This window comes from Zygotorulaspora mrakii, chromosome 2 (genome assembly GCF_013402915.1).
Source record: "Zygotorulaspora mrakii chromosome 2, complete sequence".
NCBI lineage: Eukaryota > Fungi > Ascomycota > Saccharomycetes > Saccharomycetales > Saccharomycetaceae > Zygotorulaspora > Zygotorulaspora mrakii.
In genome coordinates this window covers 805,030-827,198 of record NC_050720.1, presented here as the reverse complement: position 1 = coordinate 827,198, position 22,169 = coordinate 805,030, and the positions used below count along the sequence as shown (strand labels likewise).

Sequence of the window (22,169 nt, the reverse complement as noted above, 5' to 3'; positions counted from 1 at the left end):
TCACAGGCCAGGAGATAGAAGTCATTCTTTTCACACATTAACAGCATAACCATGAAGAAAGACGAAAAACTTTCTACAAATAAAGACAATAGACCGTTAGACTGAAAGCCTTGTAATTAATTATTTTACCGAAACTACTTATTTTCTGTTATAGCCTTGTAAAAGCAAAAGAAATAGTTTTTTGATCTAGTATGTATGGAGTGTACGCAATTATATGATAAATATTTAATTTCAAAATTATTCTTGCAAAAATTTATACGATATACAAATGCTATTAAAACAGGTACGTCTACAACTTAATTGGAGTTGAACGGGAATTTAACTTTCGTTATTTCTTTGACTTCTTCTTCTTCTTTTCAGAATCTTCATCTAAATCGTCTGACTTTCTCTTTTTCTCTTTCTTGTCCTTCTTTTCCTTCTTGTCTTTCTTTTCCTTCTTTTCTTTCTTCTCCTTCTTGTCTTTCTTTTCCTTCTTATCCTTCTTTTCTTCTTCGGACTCATTTTCTTTCACTTCTTCTTTCTCTTCTTCTTTCTCTTCTTCATCATTTTTCTTGACTTCCGATATTAAAGGAGTTGAAGTTTCAGTGTCTGCTTCTTGAGATTTTTCAGCGGATGCATCTGAGTTATCTAGTGGAACGTAACTTTTCTTCCAGTCGGCAGGAGTATTTTCATTCACGCGGCCGTACTTGTCTAATTTTCCATCAGCCTTCATTTGTTTTTTCTTCTGAGCAATTGGACCCAATCCCCATCTTCTTGGGTATAAATCTCTTTCCATAATACATCTTTTTACCTTGGCAACGACCCCGTGATCACAGGTGGCTAAGTCAACAGTAGACATTTGAGCAATTGCAACTGCGATTGCTTCACCCTTTGTCGTAATTAGAACAACTTCATCGTATAGTTCAATGCCGTCCTCATAACGCAGCAAACCAGGAATCATTAACTTAGCACCATAACAAACAGCATTGACTGCAGAGTCCTTTACTACTATTCTTTTGTATCCTAAAAGTAATGATTCTAATGGTTGGATAATCTTTCTTAGGTAAGATTCGTCCCTTGTGTTGTCGTATACAAATTGAGCATCTAAAACATCATGCAAAGTAACCATATTGTCGTTTTCAGACATAGCACCAGATCTAACACGACGTAACTCCTGCATATGACCACCTACACCTAACAGCATACCCAAATGAACACATAGAGTACGCATATAAGTACCAGCCTCGCATGAAGCCCAAAAGACACCCAAATTTCTTTTGTTATCAAATTCAATCAAATTAGACTCATAAATGGTACGGACACGCAATTGACGTTTAACAGCAGAGATCAATGGAGGTCTTTGGAACAGGGCACCTGTCAAGTTCTCCAAAGAACGACCCAAATCTTTTTCGTCTTTCAGAGCATCATGTAATCTAACAATGCAAACATACTCTTTACCAGCACCCTGTTGGGACTTGACCAGCCTTGTAGCTCTATCGATACAAACAATCAAACAACCAGTAACCTTTGGATCCAAAGTACCTGAATGACCCGTCTTTTCACAGCGCAGAATACGTTTGATCCAAGCAACAACTTCATGAGAGGATGGATTAGATGGCTTATCCAAATTGATGAAACCAGAACTGATGTATGACTTTAAATCTCTTTTAAGTGGGGAGCTGCCCACTGGAATTGGAGTGTAATGACCACTTCTTACCAAAAGCTTGTCATAATTCTTCAACAACAATGGCCATTCACTAGTATCAGCCGAAGGCCCAGAGGACTCAGGCTTGATAATATACTCCTTGGACATATTTGACAACCGCAGATACCAAGAATTTCGTAATCGAACGATCGCTTGCTTATTTTACTGCTATGTTGAACGGTATGTTCTATTAGAATATCTCATTTTCTTCTCATCGCGTATGAAAAATTTTCTTCCAAATAGAAAAATCATTTTATCGTTCGAAACGTAGGACTGAGATATTGAACTTACTGTCATCTTATGACGATCCGCCATATCTCGAGGTATGTCATATCAGCTCACTGGTAAGCACTATCCTGAAGTATAGCTTGATTGGTAGAACCTGTCATTTTCCAAGATAGACAAGCACTTTTCCTTATTAAATAAAAAGATATTATCTCAAAGACAGGGCCTTCGAGTCTACAAGTGTGTTGACATTCCAATACAGTTAAATGAGCTCTCCATTCACTTCCGTCCCTGAGGAAAGTCACCCTTCAATTTGGGTCAGCTTTCAATACAAGAACAAGTACTTTCTTTGATGTCTTGTCTTGAATGAGAATAAGCATTTTCTTTGTTGTTTTATCTCAATAAGGACAAGCAAAGTTTCTCACGGTATCGATGCGGTCTTTCTCGTTACCCCGTTTATATCAACATCCGTGAAAGGATGCATAATGGCACTTTATCTGAGAATCTTGGCAATCCGTTTATGAGCTGTATGCATCTAATGTATCGATATTTGAATAGATACTAGGGCTGATTTCTCAATGATATTTCCCTCCAATTACTATAAAATTCGGATTCTGCGAATATAAAAAAAACTTCATTGTCCTCATCATTAAACTACTTTTGTAATACCATATCTTGGTGAATCTTACTTATTAGGTCAGTGCGAGGTTGTACCAGAATCTATGATAGACCCCACTTTTTGTATTTGCATCCTCGTGAGAAACTGTTGCCTCGCCAGCTCTCTTGTCTTCTTAACAAAAGAATCTAGTTTTATCGATTCACTACACAATAAACGCGATAAAGCATGAATAGTATCTGAAATGGCGCAATCCTTGGCAACTAATTCATAGAGTTGATTTATCATTACACTTTCTGCAACAATCAAGGATAATATATCTGCGCGACAACCATTTTGCCGTTCATACTCCTCTATATCTTTAGATCGCTGGGCTAAATTTGCGGTCTCTTTATCCAAAGCAGTCTTTCTGACCCGAATTGAGTCGGAGACGCTTTTATGGGTCAGGGATTCATAGTCGAGCATCCGTTCGAACTGCGCCACGGCAGATTTCACAGTATCTTTTCGATTGTAAAGGTTTTTCTGCAAAAGCTGTTCGTCTTCTAGACACAATTCATTGACTTTCCATTGAAGTTTGAGAAGTGCTTTGTGATATAGTGGATCTTCATAGTTTGCAATTTCAGTATCTAAGAGATCAATATTTGTGATGACATCTAGTGCTTTGGTAGGAGGCTTCGGAGGCACTGGAGGAGGTGACACTGTGTTATTATAATCACTTTCCGCAAGAGGAACCTTAGAAGATACTGGTGGTATGTCTGAAGTCGAAGTCGATGCGGATTTCAGTGGTAAACTGATGGAAGGTGGTCTTGGGGGTTTTATCGGTAAATCTGGCGATCTCGATGTTCCTTGTGGAGGTAAAGTCCGCGGGTCGATACTGTCCTGCATTGGAGCACCAGATGGCCGAAGAAAACAGTTATATTGGCAAATTCCGGCAGCTTCTTGGATCACCTGTAGAATATTATTAGTGTCAGCAGACCATCTACTGAATATAGGCAGGGAAATCAATCCATTGGGATTGACATAATCTCCAACAGAAGGTCTAGAATCTTCAAGCTGCTCTAGATCGAGGTAAATAAGAGGGTGCACAAGTGGATAGCTTCTAGGTATCCATAGTAATAACGGAACTGGCAGAATGTCTTGCAAAGTTCCGTAGATACAAAGTAACAACTCTGATATACCATTTTCGTTGGTGAATACTCTTGTTCTTGGTCTGAATTGATCAAAACGACTAAGCACAGCAACCGAATCATGAAATGTGGTCCGCGCATCATGGTAGATCTATGAATCGATAAATTTGTGAAATGTTGTTAATAACATATTGTCCTTAGTAGTCTTATGTAACGGAAGTATACATACTGCTTGAATTACGTTGAAAAGCCAATTGACAACTGGCTGCGGTATGCTCACTATCCCACTCGTCCTATCTAAAGAAGACATCACTCTGTGAGATATAATGCTCAGCTCTATAGGTGCCGGTGTTATATTTCTATGTATTTTCCCTTTGGTTGTTTCAACTTTCGTTTTTCATTATCGAAGGCCACCGAGAAAGCGATCAAGGGACGATCTTAAACTTGCAGCATACGTTTAATACTACATACAATCGCAAAGAAACAAAGAATAACGCAAGTGGAAACTTCGCTAGGCTAAATAGTAATATGAGTTTGTATGTATTAATTCAAAAAATTTCTTGCCAATGTTTAACGACTAACCGAGATATAGTTATACTGTTCTCGCTGCCTTTTTGGTTGTCTCATTAGTGTCTGCAGTTTTTTGGGTAGCTGCTCCGAAAAAGAACCAAACGTATGTATTCCATTGATTGCTTACTAGCTAAGGTATAAGCTAGTTTTGGACCGTTTTCTTCCAGTATTTGTGACAAAGACTAACATCTTACTTTTCATCTTATTTCCAACAGTGTCTGGAGAAGCACAGTGATTTTGACCCTTGCGATGATGTTTTTGATGTGGGCCATTACATATCTGAGCCAACTACATCCATTGGTGGCACCCCGTCGTTCCGACCTGAGACCTGAGTTTGCTGAGTAGATAGAGTTACGCTAGAATCATATCTCTACGCATGTGTTAAGAGCACTTTAACATGGGCCTTACAGAAGTGTCGAGGAAAAATATGCTTTTCAGCAGATCAACAGTTGTTATGCGTGCGAAAGATATAAATATTATATAGAGATATAGTGAAGCATAATATCTTACTGAAATTGATTAGGATCCAGCAAGTTTAATACGCATTCACACGACCCAGGCAAAATCACATTTACGGATGTATCAAAGTTGTAAGTGTGACGTTATCTGGCTTTATCTTCTCCTTTACAAGACCCATTGTTTCACGGAAGAGATTGAAGCATGGGGCAGAAATAGGAGTGCAATCGTTATCTTACGTTATTAGAAAATTCTACTGTATTTCTTCAAATGTTATAGCCTTATAACAAGTGATACTTGAACAATTGTTGCAGATTTTCGTTGTGCGTATCTAATTTAACATCCATAAGGTTTTTGATCAATAAAGAATTACCTTAGCTTAATATGTTGTGGCCGAAATGTTCTAAAGTTGTCAATGAAAAGTCTTCAATGCTGGCTTGACGGCAAAAACATCAATCATTTTTGTGGTGATTATCCGGGTAACAATTTGAAGAAACTTTAGGGCTTATTTTAAAGTGAAATTGAATTGAACCAATGTGAACATGTTGAAGGATCTCTCCATCTGTAGCATAGAATGAGAGTTACTGGAGATGGAAGTCATGAGATCCCTTTTACAGATCACCAACGACATTTTGTACCTTTTTGTTTCCGCTGCCGGTTTCTGCATTGCTGTTGCAATCAACTGTGCAAAGACTTCCTTTAATTTTTTTCACTATGTTTTCTACCAGCAGGTACTACTTCTTTTACGCACTTTCATGTGGCTTCCTATCAGTATCGCAATCTCAGTTTTACTACAGTTGCTTTTCCTACCTCTGAATATTCCACTGAAGCTCTTTGGTGGAACTTCCTTGCAAAAGATAATAATTGGACACACGAATAGCAAGACAAACACATATGTGCTCATCACAATATTTCAATACGCCTTGGTACTTTTATTGTTTGGCGTAATTATTGGACTTTGTTGTGGCGCAGCACTTGGAATTATACACTTTATCGTTGTAATTCCTGATATGAAATTTGATATTTCCTTCTCCTTCTTCAAAAGAATCTCTTCGTACATGCACCTACCCAAACTTGACCTCGGATTGGTTGCTCATATTTCAAAGTTTCTGCAACCCAAAGTATCAGGAGAAGACGGTGGCGGCTTAACAACTCCACCGTCCACAATTTTACGTGCCGATGAGCTAGAAGAAATACTTGCTAAGACTGCAACAACTCCATATCGTGTAAACAGCAAGAAATCTTGGCAAAGACGACCATCTTCTTCGAAAGAGAGTGTAATGGAAGTGGCTTCCAAACTTCCAAGTGATTTTTTTCAGAAGAGGGGAAGTATATCTGCTGAGAGACAAACAATTTACCAAACACCAAGTCAGTCGCCCTCCAGCAAAACCGTTGATGATTCCAGTTACGCTTCTTCAAATTTATGGGATCAGTTTGATGAGCTGCCGAGCACCTTAAGAACTGAAGGGGGCATCAGCACCTTGTATAGTCGAAGGCCTATGGGATCTGCTAGTAGGGAAGAGACACTGTATGCGCCTAAAATAAAAAATCGCATTTGACAATGCCCACTCATCACTGGATTGAATGTCAACCACAAGAGTTTTTAATGATTTTTAATAATATTTTATGTCATTCTTATTTTAAGTATTTTCAGCAGTATTGTATATTTCAAACATTCGTTCTCAACTTCAAAATATTAAAAGTGGCGCGATGTCAAGGAAAAAAAGGTTATTTAATACCACTTACAGCATACATTTGAACTTTTTGATTGCATGTCAAAGATTCTTCAAATTGAACGTACCGTATTGTGCAAACAAGCATTCCAAAGAAACACGAGAACAAAAACCAAAAGTTTTGCAAAGACCACATTACAATTCTGATTAAAGACCTAGGTCCCAAGATCAAGCAAAAAAACACTCACGGTGGGGGTCGAACCCACAATCTTCTGATTAGAAGTCAGACGCGTTGCCATTACGCCACGCGAGCTAAATTATTATAAAATTCAAGCTGTGCTCTGTACACAAAGTGAGCTGGAAGAAGGGCCCTCATGATATGCACGAGCATTTTCGTAGTTCGTGTTGAAATTGCTGGTGTTGAAATATATATCGATATTGTAAGATATATGAAAGAGATGAATTAAAAGAATCAGAACAAGACAATTGGTCTGTAAAACAAAATAAACGAAGCCAGATGAAGCCCTAACAGAATATCAATCGATACTGGAAAGATATCGGATGATAATCTGACGACTCTTGTTCTAGACGTCGCTGCTATAATCTAACGGACGGTCTTTCACACTACATATGCTTCAATCTTATCTCTATAGCGTCCATCCTTCCCTCCAGAATTACTTAACTTGTAAAAGAGTAGAATAGTAATCCATACACTAAATGATACTGCAGTAAGTTTAAAGAAACCACTTATGTGATACTGCTAGAACTAAGAAATTTAATCAGTACTGCTCCTCATGCAACATGCAGAGCTTATTCTTAAATAGCGATTTTTTGAAGGAAGCACTTACAAAATCTTTGCAAGAACTCTTAATTGGTAGAATTTAACCTTTGGTGGCTGGAAATGTCCCAATTTTCGATTGTCACGGCTAGTACGGCTCATCCAAGTCCATAGTAAGGTTGGAGACACAAGACGTCAATGAAATTTTTTTTCTTTTCTGCAATGAATGCTGGTTACTGTCGCCTACAAAAAATTCCATAAGCCATTACGCTGCAAAATAATGTCGTCATAGTTCCCGTTTACCGATTTGAGAACACTGAACCAATCAGAAACTTCATCTGCGTGGAAAGTCACCAGGGAAACATTGGTAATACGAGTATGAGCTGCCGAGGTCATTATTATTTGCAGCTCACTTTCTATTTGTTTTCCTTTTGAACGTGTGATGAAGAGCGTGGTTATCATTCATTTTTGAATTCTTTCCCGTACACATGTAGTTCGTGATTCTCCTCCGCATCGGCCCGATGACTTTATCACATGCTCTGAATACTGAAGTATGCTAGTGAAGTAAAAGGCAGGATGGGTATTGTGATCAGGCAAAGCCTATGAAGTCCTCTACTAGCGCTGTGCTCAAATTTGGTGGCATTTGTCGGCGGACCTCGGTGACTGCATCAAAGGTGAAACTAACCCGAAGTATGTCTTCGTCAACATATCTTGAATCTGTTAAACAAAAGCTCTCTTCGCTCAAGACACAATTTCTATTTAAAAAAGGGGAGATTGATATAATATATTCACCGAGTGCGTTTTATGATACTCTTAGGAAAAAGATATCAACTGCAAGAAGGAAAATTTTTATTGCTTCACTCTACATTGGCAAATCTGAGACAGACTTAATCGATTGTGTGAGAAATGCTCTAGAGAAGAACTCGGACCTTAAAGTCTATTTTTTAATTGATGGGCTTAGGGGCACGAGAGAGGCCCCGTTGAGGTGCTCTACATCGTTACTGACAGAGCTACTAAAAGATTATGAGAGTCGTGTGGATATTAGACTTTATCGCACTCCAGCAATTGTAGGTCTAAAAGGATTAATTGCTCCAAAAAGAATAAATGAGGGCCTCGGGCTGCAGCATATGAAAATCTACGGCTTTGATGATGAAGTCCTTCTTTCTGGTGCAAATTTATCTTCGGACTATTTTAGTAATCGACAAGATAGATATTATCTCTTCAGATCAGCGTCTTTTTCGGACTATTACTTCAAGTTACATCAAACAATAAGTAAATTAAGCTACAAAGTCAAAAGTGCGAATAATGCTCAGAAATTCCACGTTTCATGGCCAACATCAAACAACGCAATAGATCCAGCAGAAAACAGAAAAATGTTTATAAAACACGCTTCCAAAGTCCTAAATGATTTTCTTAATACCTCGAGCTTTGATAATAACCACCATCCGTTGCACCACCAAGACTTTCCCACTGTCGTCTATCCTGTTTCACAATTCACTCCTTTGTTTCCTCGTGGACATGATAATTCAACTGAGAAGCAAAGCATTTTGAAACTGATATCTTCCATGTCAATTTCCTCTTCAAGATGGGTCTTCACTGCTGGGTATTTCAATATGCTTCCGGAAATTAAGAGAAGTTTGATCTTATCATCATCTAAAAACGGAACGGTAATCACAGCGTCGCAATTTGCTAACGGTTTCTTCGAATCCAAAGGCATATCTGCACACCTGCCTAGTGCATACCTTCATTTATCTAAACTATTTCTGGAAAAGGTAAAGATGTATGGGAAGGAATCAGTAATCACTTTGAAGGAATGGAAGAAGGGAATTGTGAATAAGCCTGGAGGCTGGTCCTATCACGCAAAAGGCATATGGATCAGCGAACAAGAAAGTGACTCATTTCTTCCAGTTGCAACTTGCATTGGTTCGTCAAACTACACAAAGCGCGCGTATTCTCTAGATCTTGAATCTAATGCAATAATATTGACGAGCGACATGGAATTGAGAGGCAAAATGCAAAAAGAACTAGACCACATCATGAAGGATACCAGGTCTGTCAATTTAGAAGATTTCAGAAATGACACTGAGAGGCATGTTAGTGCTGGTGTGAAGGTTGCTACAAAAATTCTGGGTACAAGACTCTAACAATTTCAAGAAAAAATTAAGCAGCGCAAACATATCAGCCTAATAAAAGTATATATTAATAGTTAAGCTCTGTTTTTAGGAAGGTGTCTTCCGTTCATTTACCTTTTGGCAGATGCGGTTTATTATTCAAGTACAATAATTGTGCCTGATAGAGTATACCAACGATTGAAAACAACTCTAACAACAGCACTGAAAACGGTGTTGTGTTAAATGGAATGCGATAAAATTCGGCACTATGCGGTACGAAATTCCTTATTAGTAAGTATAGAACTTTATTCACGAAGCTGACAAGCACGAATTTTGAAGATAACCCACTCGTAGACGACCCGAACCAATTAAGTGACAATTGTGGTAGAAACCTCAATGCACTCAATATATGTCCTATTACACTGGTATAATTGACATGCTCAATAAAGAAGACACCAAACAAACCAGAATTATTATTTGGTAGGTGAGCAGATGAAAATGCGTATGTCAAAATCCCGAAAGTGGATGCCGCCAAGAGGACAACTATACATAATTTTGAAATACTTTGATGAATGTGCTTGGTATACCTATAGATGACTAATTGTCGAAGTACTGCCAAACAACTCACTCCTATGAGTACATCTTTAATCAGCAAAAGAACAGACAGCGGTATGCCCTGACCATCTAAAGGATAGAAAAGGGGATAACGTCTCGATAACTGAACTCTCACGAGTGGAGACCACAGATAGTTCAAGGTACTGTAAACAGAAAGCGATGAACCCGCGAGTTCCAAAACATATAAGTCATAGGACAGACCATATATCGATCGATGAAGTTTGTTATATCTCCTTTGATAAGAAATCGCGACTACCTAGTTCATTAAAGCCCTTTCTTGTTAGTACAGAAACCATCCGCATGGAAGTAATAGAATAGCACATACGTCAATCAACCCTGAACTGAATTGTAAAAGCGAAGAGTACATCATGATTAGAACTAAGACACGAAATAACAGACTTATTTTTTTCACTTTTTCATGAGTATTGCAAGGTTTGTTTGAGCGCGTTGCAGCAGATTGAAATGTCCACCATTTTTTGTTTGTTGACGGAAATCAATACGAAAAGAGATGTGAACATCTTCTTGAGAATTACTTCTTCAAGCTACAGCGAACAGAGCAGCATACAATGAATTTTGAGGACGGATATGACGCGCAGTCTGGCTCACAGAATGTTGTCTTAGAGCAGCTTCATAATGCGAAGAGGATGTACCAGTTTTATTTGGATAAATCTGTTCCTCACAGCAGAGAGAGATGGATTGCACTTGGTGTTTTGATCATTCTATTCATGTTGCGTATAACCTTTTCACAAGGTTGGTACGTGGTATGTTACGCACTTGGAATTTATCTTTTGAATCAGTTCCTAGCATTCCTTACACCAAAATTCGATATGTCCTTGCAGCAAGATGAGGAGAATAAAGAATTGGAAGCAGGAGAAAAGTCTGATGAGTTTAGACCTTTTATCAGGAAGCTTCCTGAGTTTAAGTTTTGGTACAATGCTGTCAGGGCCACGTTCGTTTCCATTTGCCTTACAATATTTTCGGTGTTTGACATTCCAGTTTTTTGGCCAATTCTTCTCATGTACTTTGTTATACTATTTCTCTTAACCATGAGGAGACAAATTCAGCATATGATGAAGTATAAATATATTCCTTTGGATGTTGGAAAAAGGAGATACAAAGGTACCGCAGTATAATTACTGACAAGAGGTACAACTGTATTTAGTACAATAATTGGCAAGAAGTACCGAGGTATTCCAGCAAAAAATTGACAAGAGAGGTATATAGGCACTGTATAGCTTGGTTTGTCTCACGGTGATTAAGAATTAAGTTCAAGATAATTCTTTGCCACAACTATTCTTATTTCTATTTCGCGTTAGCTACGATGTTTTTCAATCTGCCATCACTTACGTGGCGGCGTCCAAACCATATCCATGAAACTTCATGGGTATGCAAAAAATAAAAAACAAAGGACAAGACAAGATGAACTACGTAAGGCGACTACGTTAGAAAATACCATCGTCATCAAATAAACAAAAATGAAAGTTTTAAGTGTCACTAAACCAGCAGGCAGCAGCGATGGAGCAATAATATCTCTACTGCCGCAGGATAAAGAGGATCTTTTCGTCCTTTATCAATTGATCGACAAGAATGACGAAGTAATCTTCAAGAAGATGGTTACTACGAGCATGGATGAGGCTGGTAAGAAAAAAAATACCAGTCTAGCTAGACTGAAGCTTCAGATTCTCTCAAATGAGTTTGATATGAGGAATGAGTCTTTAAGATACAAAGGTGTGACAACAGTCGATGATACCGGAAAGTCTAATGTCAACGTCCCTGTTGGTAAGTTCTTCAGCTTTACAGTGAATTACTCCTATCCTTTTACGATTATCAAACATGACCACAATAGATACACTCAGAAATTACTTGATGAAGCTGTCAATACCGAGGCGAAAGCTGATACCGCGGCTGTAGTTTTAGAAGAAGGCATAGCTCATGTATGTCTCCTCACTCCATCTTCGACTCTTTTGAAACAAAAAATAGAGTATTCGTTACCTAAGAAAAAGAGGGCAACTGACATTATCAAGTTCGATGAGAAAACGAAAAAATTCTACAAAGCAATTTACGATGCTATGAAAAAGTACTTTGATTTAACCAAACTGAAAATGATTATCCTTTGTTCACCTGGGTTTTATGCAAAAACTTTATTCGAGAAAACAATGCAGTTCGCCGAAGAAGAACAAAACAAGCAAATATTGAGTAGCAAAGATCATTTTTTGGTAGCACATTGTTCCACAGGATATCTTCAGGGGATAACAGAAGTATTAAAAAATCCTTCTTATTCATCAAAGTTGAAAGATACAAAGTATACTCAAGAGGCGCTTATCATGGATGAGTTTTTGCAGCATTTGAATAACGACGATGACAAAGCCTGGTATGGAGAAAATGAAGTTACTACGGCTGCAAATCTGGGTGCCATCAATTACTTGCTGATCACTGATTCCATGTTGAGATCAGATGATATCGATCAGAGGAAAAGATGCCTAGCACTGGTGGACAGCATAGAACAAACCGGCGGCAAAGTAGCAGTTTTCAGCTCATTTCACACTTCTGGTGAGGAACTGAATAAACTAACAGGATTGGCATGTATTTTAAAATATCCACTGCCTGATCTTGATGAAACCGATGAATAATACTTTATATAATTAAATAAACTGAATTTACTTAAGTGGGCAAAAAGCTGTCACATGACTACCTATTTATCTTAATTAAAAAAAAACATTTAGTATTTTTTGTTTTGAATATTACAGTAAAAAGTCTATAATATTATTTTATTTCGTAAACACTGATAAATGTAAAGTCAAAAATTAAATAATACTGATAAATTGTTTTTGACTTCCGAACCAATAAATGAGGAATAACATGGAGAACTATGTTTTATTCTCCTACCTCCACGAATTCTGGAATTGATGTGAGAATCTGAGAACACGTTATAGTTTATTATTCTCCAAATGGTATATATACTATTTATCAATTCAGATTGCGTTTCGAGATAACCTCATCCATTTACCGTTCTTGTAGCTATCTGCAGTTTTCAATATATTTTGTCACTTGGTATGGAAAGCTTATATATATACATATATATGTATAAAGAAAGTTGAAAAGATATCTGGAAATTGGTAAACTCTAGCGCTGCGACAACCCATTAGACGACATTTGTGCAGAAGTTCTACTACTGGCATTTTCTTTCAAGGCAATCAGTTGTCTAGCTCTGAACCCCTCATAGTGTATAAATGCTGTGCTCTCAATAAGATCTTGCAAATGCGTTCTTATCAAAAACTCTCTCAAATAAACGAATTCACACTGATTGATATCTTCAACGTTTATTGCACCCCAGCGAGTTTTTCTGCCTTTAAAAGTTTCGCCATTAATTTCCACCTCTTTTTCTGAACCTACTACTGCAAAAGGAATTATGGATCTTATACTTTCATTCAACTCCAATTCCTCTTCATTCAAGTCATCCGTATCATAGGGATAGATATGGAAATCATGCTTTTTAAATTCATTCTGAATTATTTCTCTGAATGAAGTTCTCTCATCAATTGTCAAAGTATCCGCTTTACCAATGACTGGTATGACGTTTGCAATTTGCGTTAACCTTTTCAAAGTAGCAACGTCCAAATCGGTAAGACCTTTGCCATTTGGTTCAATAAAATACAACACTGCGTGAACGCGAGTGTCTGTGATTCTGCGATCACGTTGTGCCGTCAATTCCTTGCGTAAATATTGAGAGTATTGCTCCTTGATGTATTTCACAATTGGCTCCCAAACCTTGTCATTGTTTATTTGATCACCAAAACCAGGTGTATCAATCACATTGATGTTTAATCGAACCCTATCTTCAAGAAGAGAATGAGATGAAACCTTTATTTCCGTTGTTTTTGTAATTGGTATAGTGGTAATGTCGACACCACTTGAAGAATCAATTAAATGGGAGGAAAATAAAGTATTGAGCAAGGTACTTTTACCGAGTCCGGAGTGTCCAACTACCATGATATTAAATTGGAAGCCCTTCTTAAGCAACCGATGCTCAATTTGACTGGTAATCGTATCAAAACCCACGTATGATGTAGGCTGAATACCTTCAACAGCTGTAGTTAGAGGTGCATGAGACATAATATTGGAATCTATTAACTACTGGGCCAATGAAGTTACCCAATGTGTGCTCCGATGTATTGATCTGAATCAGATTTGTTAAAAATACCAAGACGCGTTTTACCACAAAGGAGAGAGAGAATCTAAACAAAAATCCGTAATAGGTGATCCAGAAAATTTTTAGAATTTTACATATGCTAAAAAAGGCACTGAGGTAGAGAGCGCTTTGGGTCAAATGATCCGATTCATACTGAGTCACAGGGAATTACTCGGTCTCTTGCAAGACTAACCATCAAGCATTTGTAAAGTATAATGTCTGTTGCTATTATTCCAAGATTGTTAGATCGATACTATGCAGCAACTGCCACGACCTTACTTCCATGGGTTACAGCACTTGGTGAAGTAGTGAACAGATTACCAAAGGATTATCCAGTTGGATTGCAACAATGGCTCAAAAAAAGGGAGGAGAAACGAACGTCAGAACAAAACATGGGTAGCGATACATTTTGGAATAATGGTATTCTTCTCGCCGTCCCAAAGAAAAAGGTTTCTCATCAAAAGAAGAGACAAAAGTTATATGGGCCAGGTTCGAAGCAACTAAAAATGATACATCATATAAATACTTGTCCTTCCTGTGGCCATTTCAAGTTGGCTAATACTTTGTGTACGCATTGCGTCGGGGAAGTTAGTCGTATATGGAGAAGTCAAACGGTAAAACCTTCTGTGGAGCCGTTACAGGAACAGCAGCTTTCTGAGCTAGACAAGAGGGTCATTTATCCTGGAAAGAAGGATACAGCCTATGTCGAAAAATTGAAAGACAAAGAGAGTTACCTGGAACGTCGAATGAGATCGTTGCCCGTAGATAAGGAGGAATAAAACAACTTTTAATCATTAAGAACGCACCATACTTTCTTGTTGACTGTGTTTCATGTATATAGAACTATCACAAAACAATATAGATTAACCCGTCTGTTAAAGAAATAGGCAATATGGCTTATACTTACCTATTCTACACGTTTGATGCCACATTCCACTTTGTTTTACTTAGTATTTTTGAAGCATCATTCTGCCGGACTCAAAAAAAAAAAATCTTCAATATTTTAGTGATGAGTTCGGAATTCAATAGCTTATTTCTGATGCCAGCTGCCACGGAAAGGTCTGCCTGAAGTTTAGACATTTTGAGAGTTTTAAGAACTAAGTGAAACAAATGACTGGAGAGTTCAAAAGACAAAGCCGGTTGCCAGCTTACAGGATCAATGTGTATGCTATTTCCCCCCGCCATCCTCTAGGTGTCAAACCTTCCGGAAATGTTTTATTAGTTACTGAAAATCTTGAAGAGACAAAAAAAAGAAGGGCAATGCTGCTCGGGGACTTCGCAAAATTTTCAGAAGAACTTTTGTTGGAGGTCTTGACCTATTTGAATGATCAAGACTTGAAAAATTTGTCCCATTGTTCCAGGATACTATATGCATATGCATATAGTGAAGATTTGTGGAGAAATATGTACATGAAGGAATACTGTCGCTTGGGAAAAGCACATTCCTGCGGAGAAATAGTACCTTTTGCGAGTCAGAAATGGAGAGGTTCGTGGAGAAAATCTGTCTTAGGCATAGCTCATGAGGCATTGCCGCAGTCAAATGACCTTATTTTCTCTGACATTCTTTACAGACCATACCAGTGCTCCAAGATTAATTACAGAATGCTTTTTAAAGACATTATAGAACTTGAGGAAAAATCTTACCACTGCTGCCATTCTCTAAATAAACAGTTTGGGATAGAGAGATTTCGTGAGGAAGACATTTTGCAAGAAGGTTTCAAGACGAAATATGTCGAGAAGCCCTTCATTTTACAATCTGCCACTGTCAGAGATAGATGGCCGAATTGGGATCTTGATCATCTATTGAAAATGTTTCCTGAAAAGTGCTTCCGTCAAGAAGCAGTTCAGTGGAAGCTATCCAAATATATCGATTACGCTAGAAACAACATGGATGAATCACCACTCTATCTTTTTGATTGTAATGGTAGTCCGATAAAACAAATTGCTGAGCAATATGTGTCACCGAGTTTATTCAAGAGTGACTTTTTTAAGCTTTTCAAAAAAGAAGGAATAAAGTGCAGACCTGATCACAGGTGGCTGATAGCAGGCCCAGAACGTAGCGGATCTACTTTCCATAAAGATCCGAATCAAACATCCGCTTGGAATACTGTTCTCAGCGGCATGAAGCTGTGGATTATGTTACCACCTGAGGTCAAACCCCCTGGTGTAAGCACAGATAAGGATGAAGATGAAGTAACGGCACCCGTTGGAATATCAGAGTGGATACTTTCTGGTTTTTACAATGATTCAGTTCAATTGGCATTACAAGGACAATGTCTCATCGGTATTACGTTTCCTGGTGAATGTATATATGTGCCTTCAGGATGGTGGCACTCTGTCATTAACTTAACAGACACTGTTGCTTTGACAGAGAACTTTGTTCCGGAGCCTGTTCTTGGCAAGGTTTTATATTTCCTCAAGAACAAAAAGTCTCAAATTTCAGGATTTCATGCGAAGGACGTTGTTAGGTCCGTGAGAGCTTTCATCAATGAAAGCCGGGACAACGTTTCTACTGATGATGAGGACAATTATATTCAGATCTTGCAGGATTTCCTCGATAATAGTGAAAATTACGAACTCGATAACGAAGATTGTGGGGTCAAATCATATTCTGAGTTAGAGCTTCCAATCTTTGAATTCTTCATTGAATTAATAAAGAAATCCCCTCATAGAGATGCGTTGCCGGCTGCATTGAAATGTCTGCATGAGATGGAAGGGAGAGTCAATAACATTGCAAAAAAATCTGCTATGTGGCAGAAGCTGAAAGGGAGTGACGAAATGACTTTCTCATTTGGTCTTTCAGTTGAGTAACCGCTCAAAAAATACCATTTTTACTGCAATATGTACTGAATTTCAGAAACCGCTCTAACTGCGGGAGACTAGAGAGCAAGATATGCATTGAGCAGCATGCTTCTACGTTTTTCTCCGGCCTTAAAGTATGCTCGTTTTTTAAAAAGGTAACTGCCAGCATAAGAGGGAAGTCACCAAAATTTTTAACTCGGAGTTTCTTCGAATCATAGAGGTTGAGAGTATTATATGAAGTAGTTGCAAGAAAATTCAAGGTGCAACTTGCAGTACTTTCATGGCTTCGGACTGTATTATATCATGGAGCATCTAAAGCATTGCGTGCATTAGCATTATTATACGTATTAGAATTAGATTAGATTTATGTACCCGCCCCAGGCGAAAGCGCTTATCACATCAATGTACAACAAGCATCTTTGAGACCAGATGTTTTGCTTTTGTCAGCTGCATTTGCAGCCGGTTTTTCGGTTGCTCTTTTTGGAGCGTCTGCCTTTTTATTATCAGTGGCCTTCTTTTCAGCAGCTTTCTTTTCTGCGGCCTTCTTTTCAGCATATTTAATGAACTTCTTTACTGAACCGTAAAAGCTTTTACCTTGAATCTCTGCAATTTTCAATTCTAGTTCAGATGGTTCTCTAGAACCATCGGGGCCGCACAATGAACCAGCACCCCAAGCAGTACCACCGTGAATCTCCTCAATGTTTGCAATTTCAGCAAAAGCATTCTTATAGCCTAATGGAATATAAATGATACCGTGATGGACCAAATAGTTCAAGGCACTTTTAATTGTAGCCTCTTGACCGTCTCCATAGACGGCGGAGGTAACAAAGAAACCGGCTGCTTTACCATCATAGGCACCTTTGGCCCATAACCCGCCTGTTCTATCCCAAAATGATGCCCATGAAGCTGGAATTGATCCCAAGTTAGTAGGTATACCGAACAAGTAAAAATCGTACTTCAATAAAATATCCTTATCAGCCAATGGGTACTCTTTCTTTTCTGGCTCCTCATCTTTTTTAGTTTCTGGAACTGCTTCTTCCTTTTCTGACTCCTCATCTTTTTTAGTTTCTTGAACTGCTTCTTCCTTTTCATCCAATGATTCTTCAGAATCATTCGAAGTGAGTGTTTCTGGTAACTGGTAAATATCTGCGCTACCACCTGCACTTTCGATACCTTTTTTTTCAGCCTCAGCTAAGGTGGCTAAATGAGGAGACAGGGTGCTAATCACGATAGCAATTTTAGCAGTCATATTTTGTGGGGTGATTGAGTCTTAGATTGATACAAATGTTTAATTGACTTACAGCCTCAAACTCTTCAAGACAGAAGGTCCTAAATATATATAATCTCCAAAAGGATATTCAACAATGTATTCAAAAAATATAGTTGTTTATTCGTTACAAATTAATGTCAAAATGGCTGTTCAAGGGTGGAAACACTTCTCGCGAGGGGGTTCAAGAGATCCATGGAAATGTATGAAAATCTTACATATCTGTTGTCAGTTGCATTTACTAATGTAGAAATTTTTCGGTTTTTGTTTTCCTTTTTCGATATTTCGCGGAAAGGTGCACCACGCATTGGTAGATAATCAAAAAGATATACTGCCTACATTACTAATGAATTACGCAGTATTACCATATTCAAACACGATATGATATGAAAAATTGTAAGATTACGTACCAACCGAAGGACGCTTCCACTTCGGCTAGTCAATAAAACTAAGAGTAAATGACTACTCGACTCTTTTGATATACCACCTCTTAAGACATTATTTCATCTCTCATGAAAACATAGATAAATATATACATATAATGATATATATGTTGCACATCACCGTATTGTAGTTCCTTATGGTTCCACCAATAAAGAATAGGCATGCATGAAAACCAAATGATAAAATGACTTGGTTGCGAAAGAAAATCGGGATGAGAAGAGATTCTGGGGTACCAAATTCATATGTCTTGTTCATGATACCAGCGCCCTCCGTTATTAACTGCTTTCGATAAACACCTGTTTTACTTACTTTATTGCATCTTTCTTAGTTGTTTTACTTTTCAACTGCTTACATCTTTGCCTTAATACCTTTAACCAATTCAATGTATTTTTCAGTCGAAAAAGATTTTGGTCTTTCAATTGGGGCACCAACAGCTCTATCAATGATCAATTGAGGCAAAACACCGATTGCCCTTGCGACACCAAATAATACTGTGTAGAAAGAGGCTTCAGTTAAACCGTAATATTGTAATAAAACACCAGAATGCGAATCAACATTTGGCCATGGATTCTTTGTCTTACCTTGTTTTGTCAATACTTTTGGAGCAACTTCATAAATTGTTGATACCAATTTGAATAATTCATAATCTGGGAAATGCTTTAGAGCGAACTCTCTTTGTGCTGTATAACGGGGATCGGTTTTTCTCAATACAGCATGTCCATAACCGGGAACAACTCTACCTGCATTCAAAGTCTCCCATAAGTATTTTTCAATAGTTTCCTTCGAATAATCACCATTAACTTCTTCTCTCAATTTGAATAACCATTCCAAGACTTCTTGATTTGCGCGACCATGTAATGGACCTGCTAAACCATTCAAACCAGCAGCTAATGATAAATATGGTGATGATAAAGCAGAACCAACTAAATGAGTAGTATGAGCCGATACGTTACCACCTTCATGATCAGAATGAATAGTCAAATATAGTCTCATTAATTCAACAAATTCCTTATTCGAAAAACCCAAAAGGTTGGCTAAGTTCTTACCATAATCAGCATTTGGATCAATTTCGCAGAGTTTACCGTCCTTGAACATATTACGGTAGATCTTTGAAGCAATCACTGGCAATTTACCTAGAAGATCTAACGAATCTTCAAAAGTATAGTTCCAGTAATCTTTCTTGGCAACGCCTTGAGCATAAGCCTTTGCAAATTTTGACTCACTTTCTAAAGCAGTAACAGCAATCGAAAATTGTGCCATAGGATGCAAATCCTTTGGTAAGTTATCTAGTAGATTAGACACATGTTCAGGCAACTCTGATCTTGAAGCCAAATCCGCAGATAAAGCCTTCACCTGAGCTTCCGATGGGACCTCGCCGGTCAATAGTAACCAAAACAAACCTTCTGGCAGAGGTTCGTCCGAGTCAGCCGAAGCTTTTGGAAGATCTTTTCTAATTTCCGGAATCGTTTTGCCTCTAAATCTGATACCCTCTTCTGGGTCCAATACCGAACCTTCCCAAACTAGGCCCTTAATACCACGCATACCGCCGTACGCTTGCTCTAGTTTAACCTCATCGATAACCGTTTTGCCGTAGTTCTTTTTCAACTCTTTAATTTCTTCAGCTTTTGCTGGAAAAATTTCAGCAAATCTTTCCTTCAACGTTTTCTCAGCATTGCTATAACAGCGCCTTGATTCCATCGTCGACAGCACTATTTTATCACAACTGGAAAAAGAATTCTTAAATATTTTCCTCCCTAGAAGAGACCTTGATGATGCTGATAATACAGTTGACATTTTTTGTCAATTGTGATCGTGATGATAGTAGTGATTATTGTAGTGATAAAGACAACCTTTTCATCTACAATATTTCCCGTTCTGCAGTTCTACCTTCTGAGCTTTAAAAGGTTCTATATATATATATATATAGGAAATACATATCTGAGTATATTTGTGAATGACCAAATCAATTGAATATGGATGTCGCACACTTTTGTGCATCAACAATTACACAAATGCAGTGATATAATTGGTTCTACTGGCTCTTCTACAGTTGTCATGCATTTTTCTCAAATTAAGCCGAACTAACAATCATCAACTCTTTCATTGTACTGTATGGCTAAAGCTTTAGGGGGGGCGGAGAATAAGAGGTCACACGTATTTTGAATCTGCAATTCTAAACACATCCTAGAAACTAGCGTGGAGCGCGGGGGGTTCGATGGGAAAAAAAATGTCGGCAGCGAAAACGGGAAGAGACGCATCCAGTGTTGATGAAAATTAGGGAGACAGGAGGAGAAAAGGGTATCATGAAAAGACGGGCGCAAGCATTAGTCCGCTTCGTGACCACCAAGAGCACAGCGGCGACGGGGAAACAACGCATAAACAAAGAACTATCAACCCTTATCAAACTACGACACACTAATTAACCGCCTGCGGATCAACATAACTGTATAGAAATAAGCATGAGATTAGTATTCTATACGATATCTACCCCATGGTGGGTTCAAATACTATGGTAACTAGTGCTGTAACCGCTGTTAGAATTTTTGTTCCGGTTGCAGTTACTATGTTAGTTCTTCTCGTATCTCGATGGTGATTTTCAAGACGTATCTCTTTGAATGACGTCTTGTTTATGTTTTTTGCTTGTCTTAACACTGTGTTGCTTCTGGTCATTCACATCAGTCGTCACCTGAAAAGTGAATAGAGCGGTACCGAAACCGCAGATTATGTGTGAAGAGTAGTGAGCAAAAAAGGGAAAAAATCAATGGGGGCGAGCCGGGACTCGAACCCGGGACCTCCCGCACCCTAAGCGGAAATCATACCTCTAGACCACACGCCCTTATTTTTTATTCGAACAGAGTGGCGTAATTATATGTGATGCATGCTAGCGCGGCTTTTGGTCGACTTCTGCTCCGCGGCCGATTCCTAACAAGGCAGTGCTTTTTCAGACGACAGGGCCTCCAAGCCCTAGAAACCGAGCCCTAGCAGTCCGTGGTTTGATAGACAGGAATCATGTGGTCCTCTTTGAAACTGTAGCTTGTTATCGTACTTCAAACGGAAAAGAAGAGCCATGAAGGGGAAAAGGAGAGCGGATCGGTTGCGGGGTTATCAGGGTTATTTTGGCTGGACATCGGTATTAGAGATATTTGATAAGAAAGTTGTCTTCGGAGTTGTCGATAGTAACTTGGTTTGACATTGATGATAATACTATGATATTATAGAGATATATAATTCCTTGATTTTCTGTATCATGAATTGAGACAAAACTAATTGAACTTGGATTAATATCTGGAAAATACGTCAGTATTTATACCTAATATTTCGCACCTATTGAACGATAAGAGAGGGCGACGAGTGAAGAATTTTCATCGTCATCACACCATTTCTAGTCCCATAGAATCCACAGTACAACTGCTATTTCGTGTTCATTCTATAGACTCCTTCGTAGTCAGATTCCTGAATTGTAAACGTCTCGCGATAGATTATCATCCGATATCTTTCTAGGATCGATTGATATTCTGCTAGGGCTTCATCAGACGTTGTTTCTCTTGTCGTATATTCCAATTGGCTTGTTTCTGGTTTTTCTAAGTCATCTTTTTGATATATGTACTCCTC

The 22,169-nt window shown here is 38.3% G+C and overlaps 13 protein-coding genes and 2 non-coding genes across 15 annotated transcripts; 7 read left to right on the top strand and 8 right to left on the bottom strand.

Moving 5' to 3' along the window:
• Positions 1–328: 328 nt before the first annotated feature.
• Positions 329–1,792, bottom strand: CBF5 (pseudouridine synthase CBF5; the record flags this gene model as incomplete). The annotated part of the gene is made up of 1 exon (XM_037287214.1): positions 329–1,792. The coding sequence occupies one exon, from the start codon at positions 1,790–1,792 to the stop codon at positions 329–331; it is 1,464 nt and encodes a 487-aa protein (XP_037143109.1).
• An 814-nt stretch (positions 1,793–2,606) lies between these two features.
• On the bottom strand, positions 2,607–3,962 carry STP22 (ubiquitin-binding ESCRT-I subunit protein STP22; the record flags this gene model as incomplete). The annotated part of the gene is made up of 2 exons (XM_037287213.1): positions 2,607–3,803; positions 3,882–3,962. The coding sequence occupies 2 exons, from the start codon at positions 3,960–3,962 to the stop codon at positions 2,607–2,609; spliced, it is 1,278 nt and encodes a 425-aa protein (XP_037143108.1).
• A 218-nt stretch (positions 3,963–4,180) lies between these two features.
• Positions 4,181–4,567, top strand: VMA9 (H(+)-transporting V0 sector ATPase subunit e; the record flags this gene model as incomplete). The annotated part of the gene is made up of 3 exons (XM_037287212.1): positions 4,181–4,188; positions 4,245–4,325; positions 4,438–4,567. 3 exons carry the CDS (start codon positions 4,181–4,183, stop codon positions 4,565–4,567), a joined length of 219 nt encoding a protein of 72 aa, XP_037143107.1.
• Positions 4,568–5,268: 701 nt separating this feature from the next.
• LDB16 (Ldb16p) lies at positions 5,269–6,237 on the top strand (the record flags this gene model as incomplete). The annotated part of the gene is made up of 1 exon (XM_037287211.1): positions 5,269–6,237. The coding sequence occupies one exon, from the start codon at positions 5,269–5,271 to the stop codon at positions 6,235–6,237; it is 969 nt and encodes a 322-aa protein (XP_037143106.1).
• A 355-nt stretch (positions 6,238–6,592) lies between these two features.
• HG535_0Btrna5R lies at positions 6,593–6,664 on the bottom strand. Its single transcript has one exon. It is a non-coding gene; the product is annotated as a tRNA-Arg (tRNA).
• A 1,067-nt stretch (positions 6,665–7,731) lies between these two features.
• Positions 7,732–9,273, top strand: PGS1 (CDP-diacylglycerol--glycerol-3-phosphate 3-phosphatidyltransferase; the record flags this gene model as incomplete). The annotated part of the gene is made up of 1 exon (XM_037287210.1): positions 7,732–9,273. One exon carries the CDS (start codon positions 7,732–7,734, stop codon positions 9,271–9,273), a length of 1,542 nt encoding a protein of 513 aa, XP_037143105.1.
• A 94-nt stretch (positions 9,274–9,367) lies between these two features.
• Positions 9,368–10,225, bottom strand: HG535_0B04180 (uncharacterized protein; the record flags this gene model as incomplete). Its single annotated transcript, XM_037287209.1, has 2 exons — positions 9,368–10,111; positions 10,181–10,225. 2 exons carry the CDS (start codon positions 10,223–10,225, stop codon positions 9,368–9,370), a joined length of 789 nt encoding a protein of 262 aa, XP_037143104.1.
• Positions 10,226–10,421: 196 nt separating this feature from the next.
• Positions 10,422–10,988, top strand: RER1 (protein retrieval receptor; the record flags this gene model as incomplete). Its single annotated transcript, XM_037287208.1, has 1 exon — positions 10,422–10,988. The coding sequence occupies one exon, from the start codon at positions 10,422–10,424 to the stop codon at positions 10,986–10,988; it is 567 nt and encodes a 188-aa protein (XP_037143103.1).
• Positions 10,989–11,330: 342 nt separating this feature from the next.
• On the top strand, positions 11,331–12,485 carry HG535_0B04160 (uncharacterized protein; the record flags this gene model as incomplete). The annotated part of the gene is made up of 1 exon (XM_037287207.1): positions 11,331–12,485. The coding sequence occupies one exon, from the start codon at positions 11,331–11,333 to the stop codon at positions 12,483–12,485; it is 1,155 nt and encodes a 384-aa protein (XP_037143102.1).
• A 493-nt stretch (positions 12,486–12,978) lies between these two features.
• Positions 12,979–13,968, bottom strand: CDC10 (septin CDC10; the record flags this gene model as incomplete). The annotated part of the gene is made up of 1 exon (XM_037287206.1): positions 12,979–13,968. The coding sequence occupies one exon, from the start codon at positions 13,966–13,968 to the stop codon at positions 12,979–12,981; it is 990 nt and encodes a 329-aa protein (XP_037143101.1).
• A 291-nt stretch (positions 13,969–14,259) lies between these two features.
• Positions 14,260–14,823, top strand: MRPL32 (mitochondrial 54S ribosomal protein bL32m; the record flags this gene model as incomplete). The annotated part of the gene is made up of 1 exon (XM_037287205.1): positions 14,260–14,823. One exon carries the CDS (start codon positions 14,260–14,262, stop codon positions 14,821–14,823), a length of 564 nt encoding a protein of 187 aa, XP_037143100.1.
• Positions 14,824–15,154: 331 nt separating this feature from the next.
• HG535_0B04130 (F-box protein) lies at positions 15,155–16,855 on the top strand (the record flags this gene model as incomplete). Its single annotated transcript, XM_037287204.1, has 1 exon — positions 15,155–16,855. One exon carries the CDS (start codon positions 15,155–15,157, stop codon positions 16,853–16,855), a length of 1,701 nt encoding a protein of 566 aa, XP_037143099.1.
• A 385-nt stretch (positions 16,856–17,240) lies between these two features.
• On the bottom strand, positions 17,241–18,095 carry YCP4 (flavodoxin-like fold family protein; the record flags this gene model as incomplete). The annotated part of the gene is made up of 1 exon (XM_037287203.1): positions 17,241–18,095. The coding sequence occupies one exon, from the start codon at positions 18,093–18,095 to the stop codon at positions 17,241–17,243; it is 855 nt and encodes a 284-aa protein (XP_037143098.1).
• Positions 18,096–18,905: 810 nt separating this feature from the next.
• On the bottom strand, positions 18,906–20,351 carry CIT2 (citrate (Si)-synthase CIT2; the record flags this gene model as incomplete). Its single annotated transcript, XM_037287202.1, has 1 exon — positions 18,906–20,351. The coding sequence occupies one exon, from the start codon at positions 20,349–20,351 to the stop codon at positions 18,906–18,908; it is 1,446 nt and encodes a 481-aa protein (XP_037143097.1).
• Positions 20,352–21,321: 970 nt separating this feature from the next.
• On the bottom strand, positions 21,322–21,393 carry HG535_0Btrna2P. The gene has a single exon. It is a non-coding gene; the product is annotated as a tRNA-Pro (tRNA).
• Positions 21,394–22,169: the final 776 nt, after the last annotated feature.